Source organism: Coffea eugenioides, chromosome 6 (genome assembly GCF_003713205.1).
Source record: "Coffea eugenioides isolate CCC68of chromosome 6, Ceug_1.0, whole genome shotgun sequence".
NCBI lineage: Eukaryota > Viridiplantae > Streptophyta > Magnoliopsida > Gentianales > Rubiaceae > Coffea > Coffea eugenioides.
The window spans coordinates 30,318,281-30,336,722 of NC_040040.1; the positions used below are offsets into that span (position 1 = coordinate 30,318,281).

The 18,442-nt window shown below is 34.8% G+C and overlaps 1 protein-coding gene across 1 annotated transcript; it reads right to left on the minus strand.

The window, feature by feature from the left end:
- Nucleotides 1-1,198: 1,198 nt before the first annotated feature.
- Nucleotides 1,199-18,208, minus strand: LOC113775497 (KHG/KDPG aldolase-like). Its single transcript, XM_027320404.1, has 11 exons — nucleotides 18,130-18,208; nucleotides 15,422-15,666; nucleotides 14,860-14,914; nucleotides 14,017-14,052; nucleotides 13,888-13,932; nucleotides 13,368-13,451; nucleotides 13,197-13,262; nucleotides 12,834-12,872; nucleotides 4,073-4,172; nucleotides 2,546-2,696; nucleotides 1,199-1,401 (listed from the first exon to the last, which is right to left on the minus strand). Exons 2-11 carry the CDS (start codon nucleotides 15,634-15,636, stop codon nucleotides 1,383-1,385), a joined length of 810 nt encoding a protein of 269 aa, XP_027176205.1. The 5' UTR covers nucleotides 15,637-15,666; nucleotides 18,130-18,208; the 3' UTR covers nucleotides 1,199-1,382.
- Nucleotides 18,209-18,442: the final 234 nt, after the last annotated feature.

Here is an 18,442-nt window from a genome sequence, read left to right on the forward strand (position 1 = left end):
ATTTATGTTTTTTTTTTTTTTTATTCATGGAAAATATAACCAAATATTCCTCTTACATAATCCTCATTTTTCTAATTGAAGGTATCCCTATTCTGTCCAAACGGATTGCTCTATTTATGTTTATATGTGGTGTCATATATTTTTTAAATTTTTATTGTATTGTATAAATCTATTTAATTTGTATAATTTTTATATTTATTGCATTATAATTTTAGTTATGCATTGGAAAGTTATTTTAATATAAATTAAAGTACATTAAATATTTTTAGTTTATATTTATTCATATCTTTTTGTGTATTTTTAATGCTGTTACTATTTGTCTTGTTATTGCTCATGTTTTGATATTATTGTTGTACGTCATAGTTAGCCATGTACTATTTTCGTAGTAAAGCAGTTGTAGTCAATCAGATTTATTGGAATGAGTGAAGTAATAGTCAACTCAAATATTGATTATGTTTTTATCTATTTGTTTGGATGTGTTTGCAAGTTGTATAAAAGCATAGGCTCTATGACTGTTTTGTACCAATGGGTGGAATTATCAAAAAGATAACTACAATTGTTGGAAAAAAAGGCCCTTTTTTTTTTTTTAAAATTGCAGTGATGATACAGCTGATAGAGTTAGGATGAATTGTGATGCAGAAAATTTTCATTCCAATCAAGTTGTATGGTTGAATAATGAAATTAGAGCAAAGATAGTTGATTTTTTCAAGGATTTTTATCGTATTGAGAGATGGGCTCTGATTCTTGAGGCTGCACTCAAAGAACATGATAATACCCAAATTTAGAGGCCTTTGCTAAATTTGCAAAAGAAGTAGATAAAGAAAGAGATGCACTTTTTTTTTATTTAGCATAGTTAGATATGAAGTTCGGTTTATAAATGACCACGTTTGAAAATGTAATTATTATATATTTTTTTTAGTTAAGGTGTATTAAGTTTTTTAGCATGTGTTTAATATTTGTCATTGCCTATTTGTATGTTTTGTTACGCATGAACGAATTTGTATTTTGTAAATATAGTCGTTCACGATCTTCGATTTTATTTTGTTTCAAAATTTTGAATTATTTGTATAATGGTATTAGTTATACTGTGATATTTATTCTGGATTGGTATATTAGTAGCCGAACAAAATCAAAGAAAGAAATAAAATATTTTATAGATAGGTGCAATATTCTTTGATTAACTGGGAATTGAAAAGCATTACATGATAATTATTATTTTGTAATAAATTAAAAATAATAACACTTCCTTCTCCAAGGAAATGGCATTCAACAAATCTTGCCCAGCCAGTTGGTAGATATATATGCCATCAACTTCGAATATCCAATTGTTGTACTCATAGGTACAAGAGATTGTGTGATCTATATTTGTTTGCAATAGGAAATTATAGCTCCCGGTAACATCTGCAAGGAAATGAGAATGTGAATATATATAAATGAAATGAATATTTATATTATGAAATTATTATTAATATTCTTTTTACTAGATATTCGAGATCATGGAATGGAAGAATGACATAAAGGGAATATATTGCAACTCTCTAATTAATCTTATTAATCTTGGGTTAGTCAAACAATTGTCTGTTGGGTATATTGCAACTCTAAAGACCATATGGTATAGCCAATATAGAGAAATCTTAAAGAGTGAATTATCTAGGAGTTCATGATCTTGTATGAACTATAACCACCCAGATGTCTCAAAGCTTGTATCAAGTTCAAAAAACCAAGTTTGATTTTCATTGCGTAAAATCATAATAGGTGTCCAATGCTGCCTGAGCATTGGAAATAGTTGAAGTGAAATTCTCTGCAAAATTGCATGTTAGCCAATGACTGATGCAATAATAAAAAGGGTAAAATTATAAAAAAAAAAAAGGCCATATGTTACCAATCCTATAAAATGAAGTAAAATGCCAAAAAAAGGGAAAAAAAATACTTTTCCTATAATATTAAATAAATCAATGATGATACGGAGTAACATTTTGACTATTGTTTTGCAATTGCCAATTAGTGTGGAGTCTCCAAAAACCATGCTTGGCCTTCGAACGACCAACAGACAGACAGATGCCATAGAGAGAGAGAGTTCTAGAGTGAGTAAAAAAGTAAGAAACTTGTGGGATTATAGTTTCCTTAATTGGATTTAAATGGCCATTCATTTTAAGTCATAAAATTTTTCTTAAGCATCCATCTCAAATTAAGCTCGGTTTATTTGGATGGATAAATGGATTTAAATCCAATTTGCCACCACTACTTGAAAGCTCCAGAAGAAACAAGTTTGAGCTGGTAATTTTACGGTTAAAAAAAAAAAGGCTCGATATGCCTCCATGACTAAGAGAAACAGAGCTGAACCTTTCGAAGTTGCCTCTTTTCATGTTCACTTATATTTATTCTGTAGTCTTATTTTCCGATGAAATGCAGCAACAATGGGTAAAAACAAGACAGACAAGAATATATATATATATATATATATATATATGCAATGAAGAAAAAATGACCAAAAGTAAGTTTCTTCTTATTGAAAGAAATCAAGCACTACTAGGCGAATTCTAACCTTTCTACAGCTTCAATCGCCTGGGAAGCTGCAGAACGTGAAAGCTGATAAATGGTCTCAAAATTCCTTTCACCCATTGCCTTCTTACTGAATATAGCATCAGACAAAACAACCGATGTTGCTCCATGAGCAATATACTCCCCAACTAAATCTGCATCAGTGTTAAAAGGTGTAGCTAACTCGTAACAAGTATTGCAATGACAGCTGATGTGTTAATGAAGGTCAAGCACTTGACGATAACCACTTTAAGGAGATCAAAATACATGCAAAAGCCAAGAATATGAAGCATTTTGGATGGATCCAGCGTACATGTATGAAGCATAAAATGGGTAAACCATGAGAAAACTTTTTCTTGTTGCACAGATTTTTCTTTTGTTTGGGGAATTTTAAGAGAGAGAAGCAAAATGAGAGAATCCAATTGCCTTTTAAGAAGCATCGTTCATTCAAAGTATGGCTTGAAACAGAACAAAAAGAAAAAGGTCATGAAGCAGCATTACTTAGAGATATCAAATGTAACCAATGCAAAGTGGACAATTTTCACTAGCCAACAAAGACTAACAGAAAATGATTGGCAGATTCAATTATACAAGGAAGTACTAGCCAACCAAGACTAACAAAAGTAAAGGTACCCTAAACCTATATACAAAAGTATTTTGCGTCAATATCCAATAACTAGATGTATCCAAAATCAGCACAGAAACTAATAAAATAGATGAAAACCCTGCTGGAGAAAAATCAAGTATCCTGTATTAAACATCTTTTAAGATTGCAGACAAAAATGAGCTTACGAGCCCAGCTAGTTCTCCAGGTTGCATGCACATTAAAATTTTCACATGTCCAGATATATGTACTTAGTAATTTCGTAAGCAGGTCAGAAACTTCCAATTTCAGACAAAGCATCCATGTAATTTCCCAACAATAACAATCACAAGAAACTTAACCCTTAGAAACAACCGTGTATTACTGTAGAATTTCTGTGATAAGCTAGTATAACCATAGTTATTCATCAAGTAATATGAATCGAATCCATAATTCACATCAAATTTCTGAGAAACCACTTAAATATGCAAGACATTAACAAGGATTATTCTGACCAATCACCATGCAACCATTCTCCCAACTAAAAATTAAAGCCAATTTATTGGTCCCTTGATTTGATTAGACAAAAACATACAGTTCCGTGCTTATCCTCAGTTTGTCTCTCAGACTCCCCAAACAGAAAGATGTGCATTTCTTTCACCTTAATTACCCTTCCTCCAAGCCCTAAATAATGTAAAATAAGGAAAAGAGAAATCCTCTATTAACTTTCCTCGACACAGTTTCAAGCAAATGTTTCAGACGGCAGCTAGTATACAAACTCTCTCACCAACCTTTTCATTCTTACAAGTAAAATTAGACAGATATAATTAATAACTTCATAGAAGGTAAAATAGTGGATGAGCACCTCAAAATCCTAACAGGAAAGCATCACCTCTTCGTAGTGCTAAGGAAAGAATATCTAGGCTTTTAAGAGAGATGAAGCCAAACCTACTGTTATGCCCTGAGAGGCAATCAAAGGGATATGAGGGAAGGGCTTTTTCAGAGCTGCTATGTATTGGATACCACCCAATGCAGACACTGGATACACCTGTTGCAACAAAGGAACAGGAAGTCAAAAGGAAAAGAACACACAATATTTTACCACCTGAACCATAATTGCAGTCAATAGGTACAAAACCCCTCAAAGTCAGCCAAATTAACCATAGACACTAAGTTCGGATTAGTAGATTTAGCAGCTGGATGTTAATAGACTTCAGTAGCAAGACAGGTACGGTAGTTCATTAAGAAAGAAAAGAATAGGGAAAGGAACTGCAACATCCCATGGCACTGAGTTCTCCCAAACATTTTTCTCTAAAAATGAAATTATGATGCAAAGAAATGTACCATACTGGGTAAAGAATTTTCAATATTAATTATAAGCTCAGCTCTTACAACTTTGAGGGCAAGATCATCCCAGAGAAAGATTTTAAAGTAAACAAAAGCAACTGCCACTAGGGAAGTCTCATTTTAAGCAAACACTCAACCCTTCTTAAACCTCTACTTTCATTCAAACCAATGAGAAAAAGACTGGTAAGGAAACAACACTAAAGTTCTCCTTGTCCTTTTAATTAATTTTTTTCTTTTTTCCATTTTAAAACTTTATAGTTTCATGATATCATGGGAAAGGGTTCTGTGCAGTTTTGTGTCCATAAGAGTAAGAAATGTTAAACTGGGCTGGACAAAGTTCTTCTTGACTCTAAAGGTGAAGCTGTTAAATGAAGTTTTTCAAATATGAGGCTGTCTATCAGTAATATAGGCAAAAACCAGAGCTAGTAAAAAATGTCACTGACCACTATTGCATGTAACTCAGCAAACATGATGTTAAAAATAAATATCACATCAATTCAGAGAAGATCTTACATAAGTATTCTATATCTCTTAGTTATTCAAATGAATCTTGTAAGACTTCTACTTCTTTTCTTTAAAAGAAAACGCAGGTGTCTGCATGTATAGCTATGCAATAAGTATGACAGTCCTCTTTTCACAAATCGCAAAACGATATGCTATCTTTATATCTTTAATGCTTAATATCAACGAGATACAACCAGTAAACATAACAAAAAGGAAACAACTACAAATCAAGGAGATGACAGGTTGGAATTGAAGACCACCATCCATCACCTGTTTTCCCTTCTATAAGAATAGGCATGTCCGTGTTCAGACTAGAGGCACATTAAGAGTTAAAACTGCCTTAGAACCAAGAGCTGTATGCGTATCAAAGGCAAAATTTAAGAGTCTGATTCATTCTAGAGGATTGAGGATCTGATGTAGAAGATCAGTTTCCACCAGGTATTCGAATTGCTAAATCTATCCTTCATGATGTCTTTACGCTTGTAGAAGTTGGTAACATCGAATATTCATGACATCTCCTCATCTAATTATCAAATAACAAGTTGTCGAGTAGAATACCAAGTATACATAAAATATCTCTCTGAAACTCACTTTGGTGGATAACCATTATTTGCAGCACGCCAGATACTTATGGCCCAACATTTGCCAAAGGCAAAGGCTCCTTGACAGAGCATCAAAGCTGTTGATGGGCCAACAGAATTGTGGATAGGTACTTTGAGGTTTAGGATTCACAACTATAAGGGTGGGCAATCAAAGGAACAGACATCAATGGGATCAGAATAGTAAATTATAGCAAAATATTGCAGGAAATTCAAGTTTTAGACTTAAAAAATAAAAAAGGAATTGTAGCAATCACCCCGTTGAATATTTAGGCATTAAACTCAAGCAAGATTTTATAAGCTTCAAGATTGCAAGCGTGCATGAATTTTATTAATGTAGGAAATCTGTCTTCTCTCCATGAAGTACAACATTTACAGACTCATAACTAACTCCTATTTTGAATTAGGATTCCCTCCTTAATTATAAAAATGAACAAGACTCCATTTTCAAAACTCATACAAATTCCAAATCAGAAAACTACCATTACTCAACTCCAAAACAGTAATTAGTGAACGGAAAATTCCTGCCAAAAGCTACATTGCTACAATACCTTGATGAAAATTTAGAATATATCCAATAGCATAAAAATTAAACAACTAAAGAACTACTTAGATAAATGCTAGTAAAGACACAATCCAACTCCAAATTGGCTCCTTATCTCAAAAGCATGCAAAAAATGAAGCCTGGGATTTTGAAGCATCTTTGCCACAGCTATCATAAACTTTACTCAATTGCTGCCATTTGACGTTCGTCTCTATCACTCCTTATCCTCCAGGAAAGACTGAAACATATGAATATCATGTACCTGGCATTCCCAAGAAAACCACTTGATACATGCTACCATGAAAACCCAGCGTACCACGTACTTTGTTTACATCTACTTGATTATAACCTGTGGGAAAAGAGAGCCATTCCTTACGAATAACCTCCTGCCCACAGGATCTCGTGTCAGATTAGGGGCCTACCTTGGGACCACTTTCTGATACTCTTTATAAGAGAGATACTTTCACCACCCAACTTTTCGTTGTAACAAACTTGCTGCTCATTTCATTTCTTTGCCAAATCACTTCTCTAGCCATTTCAATAGCCACCGTATATTGTCATATAAACATAGCTGATCTCATATTCTTACTCATTATTGTAATTTGAACTAACTGGAAGCTTTTTTCACACATTAATGTGTGATAACATGTATTTTGGGAGAAAAACGTCTAACTCTCGATTATGAGTGACCAACTACTATTTATAATAGTATAAATCTAACAAATTATTTACAAAAATACTCTTACTAATTTATTTATCTACAAGAATTCTTATATTCTCTTAATACTCCTCCTCAAGTTGGAGCATATATATCATAAGCACCCAACTTGTCACAAATGTATGTCACCATAGAGCCCCCAAAACGTTTAGTAAACAAATCGGTCAATTGATCTACAGATTGTACATGAGATGTCTTGATGACTCCATCAAGTAATTTCTCTCGAATGAAATGACAATCAACTTCAATATGTTTTGTTCTTTCATAAAACATTGGGTTAGACACAATATGAATAGCGGCCTGATTATCACATACTAAATTCATAGGCTGTTTATGTTCAAACTCATTTTCAAGTAACATGCTCTTCAACCAAATCAACTCACACACAGTGTGAGTCATAGCACGGTATTCAGATTCCGCACTTGACTTGGAGACAACTGTTTGTTTCTTACTCTTCCACGACACTAAATTACAACCATCAAACACACAATATCCTGTGGATGATCTTCGATCTAAGGCAAAACCAGCCCAATCTGCATCACTGTATCCTTCAATATCAATGTGTCCATTATTTTGATACAGCAAACCTTTTTCGGGAGCACTTTTAAGATACTTGAGAATTTGTATAACAGCATCCTAATGACTGGTACGAGGAGTTTCAAAAAATTGACTCACAACACTCGTTGCAAACGAAATGTCAGGCCTCTTACAGTGAGATAATTTAATTTACTCACAAATTTTCGATATTGCCCAGGATCATCTAATAATGCACCTTGATCTCCTACTATTTCACATTAGGATCCATAGGAGTATCCACAGGTCGGCAACCTAACATTCTAACTTCCCTCAGCATATCGAGTACATATTTTCTTTGACATAAATAAATCTCATATTTAGACCGAACTACCTCAATACCTAGAAAATACTGTAAGTGACCTAAATCCTTTGTCTGAAAGTTTGTCTGCAGATTGGACTTAAGCTGCTGGATCCCCACAACATCATCACATGTAATCATAATATTATCCACGTAAACAACTAATAAAATCTTACCAGCATCAGAATGCCAATAAAACAGAGTGATCTACTCCACATCTTGTCAGACCGAACTCCATAACACTACTAAATCGGCCAAACCAAACCCTAGAAGACTATTTCAATCCATATAAGGATTTTTTCAGACGACAAACCAACCGCGAATTCTCCTCATGAACAACAAATCCAGGAGGTTGTTCCATATATACCTCTCCTTCCAAATTTCCATGTAAAAATGCATTTTTCACATCCAACTAATGCAATGGCCAATTATAAATTGCTGTCAAAGAGATAAGAAGACGAACAGAGGTAATTTTTGCAACATAAGAAAATGTCTCTAAGTAATCTATTCTATACGCCTGAGTAAATCCTTTAGGTACCAGACGAACTTTCAATCTATCAATAGAACCATTAGGCTACACTTTTATAGTGTATACCAATTTACAACCATCAACAAGCTTACTAGAAGGAAGAGGGACAAGATCCCAAGTATCATTTTACTTCAAAGCAAACATCTCTTCTTGCATAGCTAATCTCCAACTAGGATGATTAAGAGCATGGGTAATAGACTTAAAAATGGATACAAAATCAAGTGAAAAAACAAAAGAAAAATATGACGGAGAGATACGAGAATAAGAAACAAAATTAAAAATAAGATGAGAATATGCCTCTTACCTTTGCGTAAAGCAATAGGAAGATCTAACTCATAGGAGGGGTTCATACCTGGATTTGAAGATTGAGAGTTAATTGGTGAAGTGCGTGATGTATTAGGAGCTTTATCAACTACAGAACGACGAGAATAAATTTGAAAATTAGGACGAGATAACTGAGTTGTGGAATCTGATAGACTGTATAACTCAAGTGATAAAGATGAAGGAACTGGCAAAACAGGAGAAGAAAAAGAGGAACATTGTTCTAACTCACGAGGTATACCTTGTTTCATAAAATAAGGAGTGGACTCAAATAAAGTAACATTAACACAAGTGAAAAACCGATTTAAAACTTGACTAATATCTATATCCTTTTTGCGCTCGTGCGTATTTTAAGAAAATAAACTTAATAGCATAAGGATCTAATTTATTCACTCCGGGAACAAGCTGATGGACAAAACACACACATCCAAAAATACGAGAAGGTAATTTAAACACAGGTTTACGAGGAAAAAGAATGGAGTGAGGTAATTGGCCTCCAAGAATATTAGATGGCATGCGATTAATTAAATAACATGCAGTTAAAACTGCATCACTTCAAAACTGAAGTGTTCGACCAATTTCAGCTAAATGTCCAATTTTTCTTTCAACAACTCCATTCTATTGTGGAGTGTGAGGATAAGAGAACTGATAAATAATACCGGACTTAGTCATAAAAGTATCAAAAGGAATGGAAAAATATTCTTTCACATTAGCACTGCGAAATATACGTATAGGTATATCAAATTGATTCTTTATTTCTGTAACAAATATACAAAAAATGAAATATAGCTCTGAACGATCTTTCATTAAATAAAGCCATGTAACTCTGGAAAAGTCATCAACAAAGATTATAAAATATTTAAAACCTAACTTTGAAATGACCCGACTAGGATCCCAAACATCAGAATGAACTAACAAAAAGGATTCAGAAACCCGTTTATTGACTCTAGGAGCAAAAGAAACACGATGATGCTTTTCTAACTGACAAGACTCACATTCTAAATAAGACAATTAACTCAAGTAGGAACCAACATCTTCAAATTTTGTAGAGACAAATGACCCAAACGACAATGAATTTCAAGGCAGAAACAGTAGCAGAACACACAATCGGACCATTGGAGTTAAGAAAATGAAGACCATTTTGCTCATGCCCTCCACCAATCGCCCTCTTTGTCTTCAAATCTTAAATGACAACAAAATCAGAAGAAAAAGTAACTGAACACTATAGAAATTTAGTAAGTTTACTAACATACATTAGATTAAAAGACAAATTGGGTATATAAAGAACAGAAGACAGCGGAAGAGATGGGTTAATTTCTAGTCCTTTTCCTTTAACTTTAGTTGTAGATCCATCAGTTAAAGTAACATGAGAAAAAGAAGTAGACTCTTGACTATTACAAAAATGTCTAGAGGTACCTGAAATATGATCAGTAACCCCAAAGTCAATAACCAATGAATCAGAATTAGAGGATATGGAGAAACAAGCCATAACTTTACCTTTTTGTGCTAAAGAAGCAGAGGGAAAAGATGCGTGATTTGCAGTTTGGCACTTTAGGAATTTAACATAATCTTTCTCGGATATGGTAAGTCTTCTGGGACCCTTGTACTGAAGAACCTGATTTAACTTGGTCAGTGGTAACCGTATTAGCAAACCGATGAGGTTTTCCAACCAAATCCCAACAAGTATCACGAGTGTGATTTTTCAAACCACAATGGGTGCACTCAAGGGTACCTCGACCTCCTCTACTTCTTCCTCTATGAGAGTCACGTCCAAAACTAAATTGCTCACGTCCAGGACTAAGTTGCTCTATCCGATTGTTGTTAGCAACTAAAGCAAACTTGTTATTAATTAGAGCACCATCACCTTGTGCATTATCTTTAGATGCAGAACGTAAGACACGGCATACGCCTCTGCAAAGGATAATAATTGTTCACCTGCTAAAATTTGAGATTTGATTGGTTCAAATTCTGGCTTAAGATCAGCCAAGAATTTGAGCATAAGCGTTTGTTTTCTTTACCTCTGCATAACTGTAGTATCACTTGAGAGAGGCATTACATCCATGAAAGATTATTGCAGTATAATAACCGGACATAATTCCAAACTTCTTTTGTTGTCTCACAATGAGAACACACGTAAGCAATTCGTGGATCCACATTAGTCTCTTGTTATCCTCCGTAGGAGAGTCATCTATGAGATGTCATTGCTTTTCTTAGGCTATCAGATAAATCTTAACAGCTTTTGACCACTGTTGATAATTAGTGCCGTTCAATTTCCAATTTGTGATTTGAGGCGTCACCATTGTCATAACATTAGTGGACGCCACGACACTTTTGATAAACTCTCAGCCAAAACGAATATCACTTCAAACAAAAAAAAAATAATCAAAATTCGTGATAAACAATATGCGTGAACAGTAATGCGATGAACAGTATCGCGTGAGCAGGACTTTTGCTAAATATCTAACCCTAACCGTAGGACTTTAACTCTGATATCACGATAACATGTACTTTGGGAGAAATGTCTAACTCTCGTATTATGAGTGACCAACTAATATTTATAGTAGTACAAATCTAACAAACTATTTACGAGAATACCCTTACTAATTTATTTATCTAAGAGTACTTATATTCTCTTAACAATGTGGTCTTCTCCTCATGAGATAAATAGTAATGTTCACTTTCGCAGATCATAAATCCATTCACTCATCCTTTTAATATACTCTCTCTCCCTCTCCCTCTCCCTCCCTCTCTTTCCCCCTCTCACTCTCTTACTACACCACCATGATCAAACCCTGGCCCTACATAATGCCTCAACTTAATTTATAAAAGCAGGTTGAAGCCATCAAGTTGTTTTCTAATCCAAAATGAGTTATGTAGCGTTGATTTAGAATTCTGCATCCATGTGTTACATGGCTAGCTCCCAATACTTTTGCAACATAAAAACAGCTATTTTTTAGGAAAAAATAAGAGACAATGTCCATTGTCCTCAAACTACTCCTAGAGAATGAACATTTTGATTACTTTTCCAAAATAGCACAGCCTGCTTGATTATTTGTTCAAATTTTATAATCTGCCTAAAAGAGCTCCTGCAGGAAAACCAAAAAATCTACAATGGTCTGGGAAGTATACCTATATTTATGACAAGTAAGGTAAGCAAAAAGTTGTGGTGTGGAAACTCCACTAACCACATATTTGAAATGTGATCAGCGGGGATTGCCAGGTTTGATCAAAAGTGCAGAATCGAAACTCAGATTACCAAGTCAAATCATGAGTCTTTTCCTAGTTAGTTCAACGTGGCCAACTACATGACTGTAGGAAGTAGAGGGATAATTTCTTTACAAAGTACCCTATATCTACCAACCTCGACATAACTAATACTTTACATCTGCACTTGTAGTTCTACAACTTGAAATACTATCCAATCCTTAATTGAAAAATCCTTGCTAATGTATGAGAAAAGATTGTAGTCAAATGGATTTACATTTAGCAAGACAAGAAATGTTGACTTTGAGCAGAGAGAAACTAAAGGTTACCAGTTATAATATTCCATCAACTTAAGAGCACCATGCCAAGAAGGATGCAGTCCTTCACGTGATAATAGGAAACATGAATTCATGAGATTACAAGAAACATAACCATCAAAATTATCACACAAGAGATCAAAAAATGTTTCAATTTTATGACATTATTCACCTAAAGAAAGAATCTGAAAAGATTCAAAATTCTAAAGAGCTTGTTAGTGTAGGAAATCTTACAACAACACAAATGTTCTTGATTATGCCAAAACATTTCAACGATATCTCGAAATATTGTCTCCACATCTAATGAAGACAAACAAGATCAAAATCCTTCAAATTTGATAACAAGGCAGACCTGGAGAAGATGATTTCTAATATAAACTTCCTCATGGCATTATTATTAAGAGTATTATGTTTTCTAAGTTAACTCTGCTATTCGGAAAGTAAACACTAGGTTTTCATTTTCTTCTTTGGGTATAATCAATCAATTACTTGGCTCTAGAGCACTCCAGTCAAAACCTTATTTATTGATCTGTCATCGCCTGTGCACAGTATATCATTTAGGCAGATCAGATTTGCACAAATATTTTGGCTTTTGCCATAAACCAGATAAAATTTATTTTCTAATAAAAAGTTGTTAATTCTGGAATATTGGACGGATAGGATTAAACTTAATATCACAACACAAATTGCAAAACATAACAAGAAGTGACAATTGAAATATTTGGTTTCCTATTAGCAGAAGAGTTACAGACCTTGATCATTTTGGCTCCAGAACTGAATGCGGACAATATCTGCATAAGTATGAAGATAACTAAGAAACTTGCTTTGTCTATTCTTTTCTTTCTTTATCAATCATACATTTCTTTAAAAGACAACGAAAAACAAATAAAATTTAAACAAAATAATACATCTTTAAAGGAAACATCTTTGTTGGGAAAATATATCTTTAGGATAACAAGGCATCACCACCTAATATATCAGACACACTTATGTACATAAGCATATGGTGTAACAAGTTACATTGGCAAGCTCAGCCCAAGAACAACAAAGATCGTTGAATTCCTAAACAAAATCCGACCAAATAAAGTAGTATTGATAGCGAAGAATAATTCTACCTCTGTTGGAGTCATGGCTCCAGGTATATATAGAGCTTTACTGCATGAAACATCATCCAAAATACCCTTGAACAGAAAATGAGAAGTCAACATCTAATTAAAACAAATATATCAGTCTAGGCTTTTACAGGAATCAGCAGCAGTGCAGCCTACTTTCTGTTCTGTCCATACCATTACCATTGCAGGACTAAGAAGAAACTTAGCTCCGTGGCTAATAGCATGTTTGGCATCTTCAAGATTTAAAACAGTCCCAACCTGCAGCACAAAAAAAGAAATTGTATAATGTGACTTCTCTTTTTATTACTGTTTCCGGCCATTCTTTTGTTCCAGTAAACAGTAGAAACGATAAAAATTCAAGTTAAGATTCCACACAACCAGAGTTGACAAAAAGGAACAAATTTCCATCCTAAATTATTTTACAAATGATAGCAATGATTAATGCTAAACTTTATATACGAAAATCCAGTAAAATATTAGTTGCCTTGCTTATTTAAAAGCAAGCCTGACACTAGGCTAAAAAAATATTCCCATATATAAGTGTTAGTGTACAATAGGAGAAGCAACTACCAAGCATACAATCCACCCTACATAAGGCCAATGGAGCTACCATTTTTGAATCTTTGAGATGTGTACTTAAAAGTAAGACAAGTTGAAATGTATAGAAGATTTGGGGAAAAAACCCTAAACTTACCCCTATTATTTTTGTTGGATACTCGTGCACTAATTGCTGTAAGACCTGTCTTGTGAAAGGACAGTATATTAACCAACAAGTTTGCCGCCACTACCTGGCATAGAGGGAAAGTAATATGTTGAAAATTACCTCAAAGACACCTGGATTGGACATTGCAATCTCCAGCTGCAGAACATCAAGTCATTTCTCAGTAATCAACTTTAAAGTTTGAAACTTACCATCCTATGAATAGTGTAAGTCATCGTTTTCATTTCTCTTGATGGTCATAACTAAACAACCAAGTATAAGCAATTAAGCAGGCCAAACAAATTTGCAAACCTTCCAGTAACTCCAAAAACCAAATGATTTATCAGAATGGTTGATTTAACACTTATCTTTCTTAACCATTCCCATTTGCATTAGGTGTTTTTTGGGGTGCTTTTAAAAAATTTTACTGTAGGTTTTTTTTTGTTAAAAAACAAAGTGGTGATTTTAGAGTATTAAGGTTGTTTTTAACTGCTACCCTTCCCATCTCCTACAATCCCAGCCAACCACCCACCCTTGCCACCTTCCCCCTCCTTCTCTGCCACCCCACCCTCCTTCTCTGCCACCTCTCTCCACAGCCCCCTCCCATTTCCCCTCTTCCACCCCCAGTCACATGGCATGTGGTTGGGGTTGTGAGGGCAAAAGTGGGGGAGGTTTAGGGGGCTAAGGAGGGGAGGGGGAGGTGGAGCGGTGGCGGAAGGAAAGGGGGAGAGACAAAGGCTGGTGGGGATGGTGGTCAAGAGAGAAGGGGAGATTATGTGGAGAAATAGTGGTTTTTTTTTGGTGATTTGGGTCTTTAATGTGTTTTTTGGGGTGTTACTGTAGATTTTTTTTTATTGAAAAACGTGTGATTTTTTAAAAACAGCTAATCCAAACAAGCCAGTAGTTACGTAACATGTAATCCCATTGTTTTATAAATCTCAACTTATAGGACACTGATGAACTTACCACAGTAATTCCACCATTTAATGCAGCACGAGCAGCTTCCAATGCCAATTCCGCACTAGATGACATAGCAGGGAGTAGATCAAGTACCAAATCAGAATCAATTCGTGGCTCTTCCAAGTTGAGGATGCCCTTTAACAAGCTATTACCAAAAAAACTAAAAATTCCCCTGCCATCAAACCTCACAATTTGTTTGAACTCCTAGAGGTATGAAGCTACTAATAATTCCTATATTGGGTACATCTTCTATCCAATGAAGGTCATTTGGCTGCTCTTCTTCTACCACTTGCTAAAATTACCAAAGCAACATCCATTTACTACCTGGAATACTTATTTGTATTACTGGAGGCAAAGGCTCTGATCGCACTTTTTAGGAAATTGCTTTGAAAAAATCTCAAAAGCATGCTTCTAGACACCTTTTGCGCCACATAGAATGCTATGCTCAAGTGATATACTAATATTGTCCTTAGAAATTTATAAATGCCTATATTTTACATGGATTCATATAGGGCTGAAACTTATGGGAAGACAAAAAAAATAAAAAATGGAGATTATAGGACTTTACCTTTCAGCGCGAAGACAAGCAATTATACCGGAATTTTGAATTGCTGACAAGGTTTCGTTGCACTTGGAGATAGTGGTGTCAGGCACTGAAACTGAGAGGGAAGAGTTTTGGATGGAACATCTGAGAGGATAACAAGATCCAGATGAAGAAATTCTTGTCCTTGAAGATAGAGATATAGAAGGAAAGGCCAAAGTGAAGCTTGCTGCAAGAGCCATAATGGCTCTTTGGTTTTTTGTAAAGCTTTCCTGTTACGAGAGTAATAAAAATATATAAACAAAAGACTAGAAACAAAATTGAGCCAAGGAAAACAATTCAGAAGTGGCCACAACTCTGCTATTCCTTCCTTCTTCAAAGCACGGTGCCCCCTCCTCCCTCCTCTCCAATTCCAGTGGCCTGCGCTAAGTTTCAGTACTTTGAAGATAGATTGTGGAACTGTATCATTTAGATGTAATGTATAGAGTCTCTTTCATTCTCAAAAGGAAAATGAGAATAGATTCTTAAAGCATATCAGCATTTCTCCCATTCCAGCAATAACGATCAAGCAAAAGAAAAATAGATTGAGAAAATTACCCGGTTTCCCCTATACTTTTGAAGTGATATAGATTCAACCACTCAACTTTTTAGAGTAAAGTTACCCACTTAACTCTCAAACGTGTATATTTTTGGGCCATTCCATCTGTTTTCATTGTCAAGTCTGCTTCCGATTATATCTCATGATCCATGTGAGTCCTTAGATGTGGCAGACTTGACGATCTAAGTAGACAAAATGGCCCAAAATATACACATTTGGAAGTTGAGTGGGTAACTTCATACTCTTAAAAGTTGAGTGGTCAAAACTATACATTTGAAAAGTTTAGTGGGCAACCAGGTAATGTGCTCTATCCAGAGCAAATTGCCCCGTTACCCATTAAATTCCTTAGGGATTTTAACCAAACTATCAAAACTAGTTAGAAATCCATTTTGCATATTACAAAATCCCAAACCATAGTTCTTTTAAGAATATTCTGACAACTTTACAACCCAAAATTTATGTCTGTATTAAGTTGAAGTTTGGCAAGAGTAAAGCCAAACCTGGAGTAGATCCAGCTTCTAGAGAAAATTAGGGGGAGAAGGGTGCTTGTACATGGCAGGGGAATGGATAGAAGAGGATGCACCATGCTGGGGAGAGGAGGGGAGAGAATCGTGGCTCCAGCCTACAAATTTTCTTTTTCTAATTTTTTATTGTCTCTTCTGTTCTCCTTTAGTGACTAAGGGATTTACATGCAAGTTGAAGCTACAGTAAAGTTGAACTGTAGTTGCTTAGGATAACTTGTGGGTCTTGCACACTCTATGCATGTAGTTTACATAGGAAACTTATATGCCGTTAAACGTTCTATTAAAGAAGGGGAAATCACTTATTTAATCCATAAACTTATATTCTAGCTAATTTAGTTCCTAAACTTTAAAGTTTCAACAATTTAGTCAATTTAGTCCTTTTAGCCAATGTCCGGCATCTGGAAGGGCAATTTGGATACCAGCCGTGCCCTTTGCCTTAATTTAACTATCCTAGCCTTAATCAACAATTGGGTCATTTTCAATGAATAACTAAACAAAGGGATTGAGGATCTCACGTCACATATCTTTCAAAAAAATAAAAATAAAATAAAATGGAAGCAAAAAAGGAGTTGTTGAAGATTAAAGTAAATTTTTGGTTCTTGATAAAATAAATTAAAAACAAAAGAAAACAGAAAAAGAGCCTAAGATTGGACTTGGCAAATGTGACAATTCAGGTACCCAGCTAAAATCTTGGAAATGGGATTTTCAAAAATAAGGAGTCACCACTCAATATTGGGTTCTAGATGTAACAAGTCATCTATACATTTTGCTTAACCAAAAAAAAAGTGGATATCGGCCCTGAGAACCTCCTTACATTTGATGAAAAGTGGGTGCAAGATTAATTAGCGTTCTTATAATAATAGAGCCAAAATTCTAGTTAATTCAAACTAAAAAAATAGCATGCATTTAATTAATAGAAAAGACTTTTAAATACATGAAAATGCATAACACATAGATAACCAAATAAAGGAAAATGCCTAATCTCCAAGCTTCCGGTGCTATAAACACACACGATTACATTCCACAAAGTAAAGCAAGAGCAAATACAGAAAGGGAAACAACTATAATACACAGCCTGCGTCCTATATGGGGCTTACATGAATTCCAGACATTAAATATAACTAGTTAAAGCTAACTAGGATCAATTGAAATGCCAAATAAAGTCAAGACTCACTTTTCTAATCCTAGGGAGCTAATTGAGAATCAAGAAATAAAGTATGAATTGAAATTTTGGTAAACAATTGAAAACTTGGTAAACACCAGGGGTCAAATCAAAAATAAGGGAAAGTTGAGGATAATGTTCGCAATTTTCAAAACCCACAGAAGCACGTAGACTACAAACACAGACAACGAAAATTGCACCAAAACGACAGAGAAGGTTTGAAGTATTCTTCTCATTTTCACGGAGGGACTTTTGACAGACAGATGATGAGCATTTACAAATTCAGCAAATTTCGACAAAAGAAAACAAAGAATTCTAGTAAATTTTGATCAAATTCAGCCATCTAAAACCGATTGAATCAAGAAAAATGAGGATAAAGCATGGCAAGACAAGTGCTGCAGACCAGAACTTTAAACATAAGAAAATTACAGGGTCAATAAGGAAACTTAACAGAGAATTTTCGTTGAAGCAGATGAAGCCGATTAGAAGATGACGACACTGGCGGACTGGGATGGCTCCTCCTCCTCCTTTTCCTTCCACAGCTTTTTTCCCCCTACTTCGTTTTCTTCTTCTTCTTGGCGCTGATCCTGTGTTGTTTGTGCTGTTTTGGCGCGCAATTTTACTCTGTTGTGCGTGCTTGTTTATTTGAAATGGAAAGGCAGAGAATTAGGGATAGAACCGAGAGTGCGTGAGGTATGGGAGTGAATGGAATATATTCTGACGATCGCATGGATAATGTTGGGAATTAGGTAGTAGTGCAGTTT

What these genes read in the sequence shown, in the direction of transcription:
- LOC113775497 (XM_027320404.1), bottom strand. Translation starts at nt 15,636, where the DNA reads ATGGCTCTTGCAGCAAGCTTCACTTTGGCCTTTCCTTCTATATCTCTA. An exon ending in GCTTGTCTTCGCGCTGAAAG is followed by an intron (nt 14,915 to 15,421) that starts GTAAAGTCCTAT and finishes TATGTCATCTAG; the next exon opens with TGCGGAATTGGCATTGGAAG. An exon ending in GAGCCATGACTCCAACAGAG is followed by an intron (nt 12,873 to 13,196) that starts GTAGAATTATTC and finishes ATACTTATGCAG; the next exon opens with ATATTGTCCGCATTCAGTTC.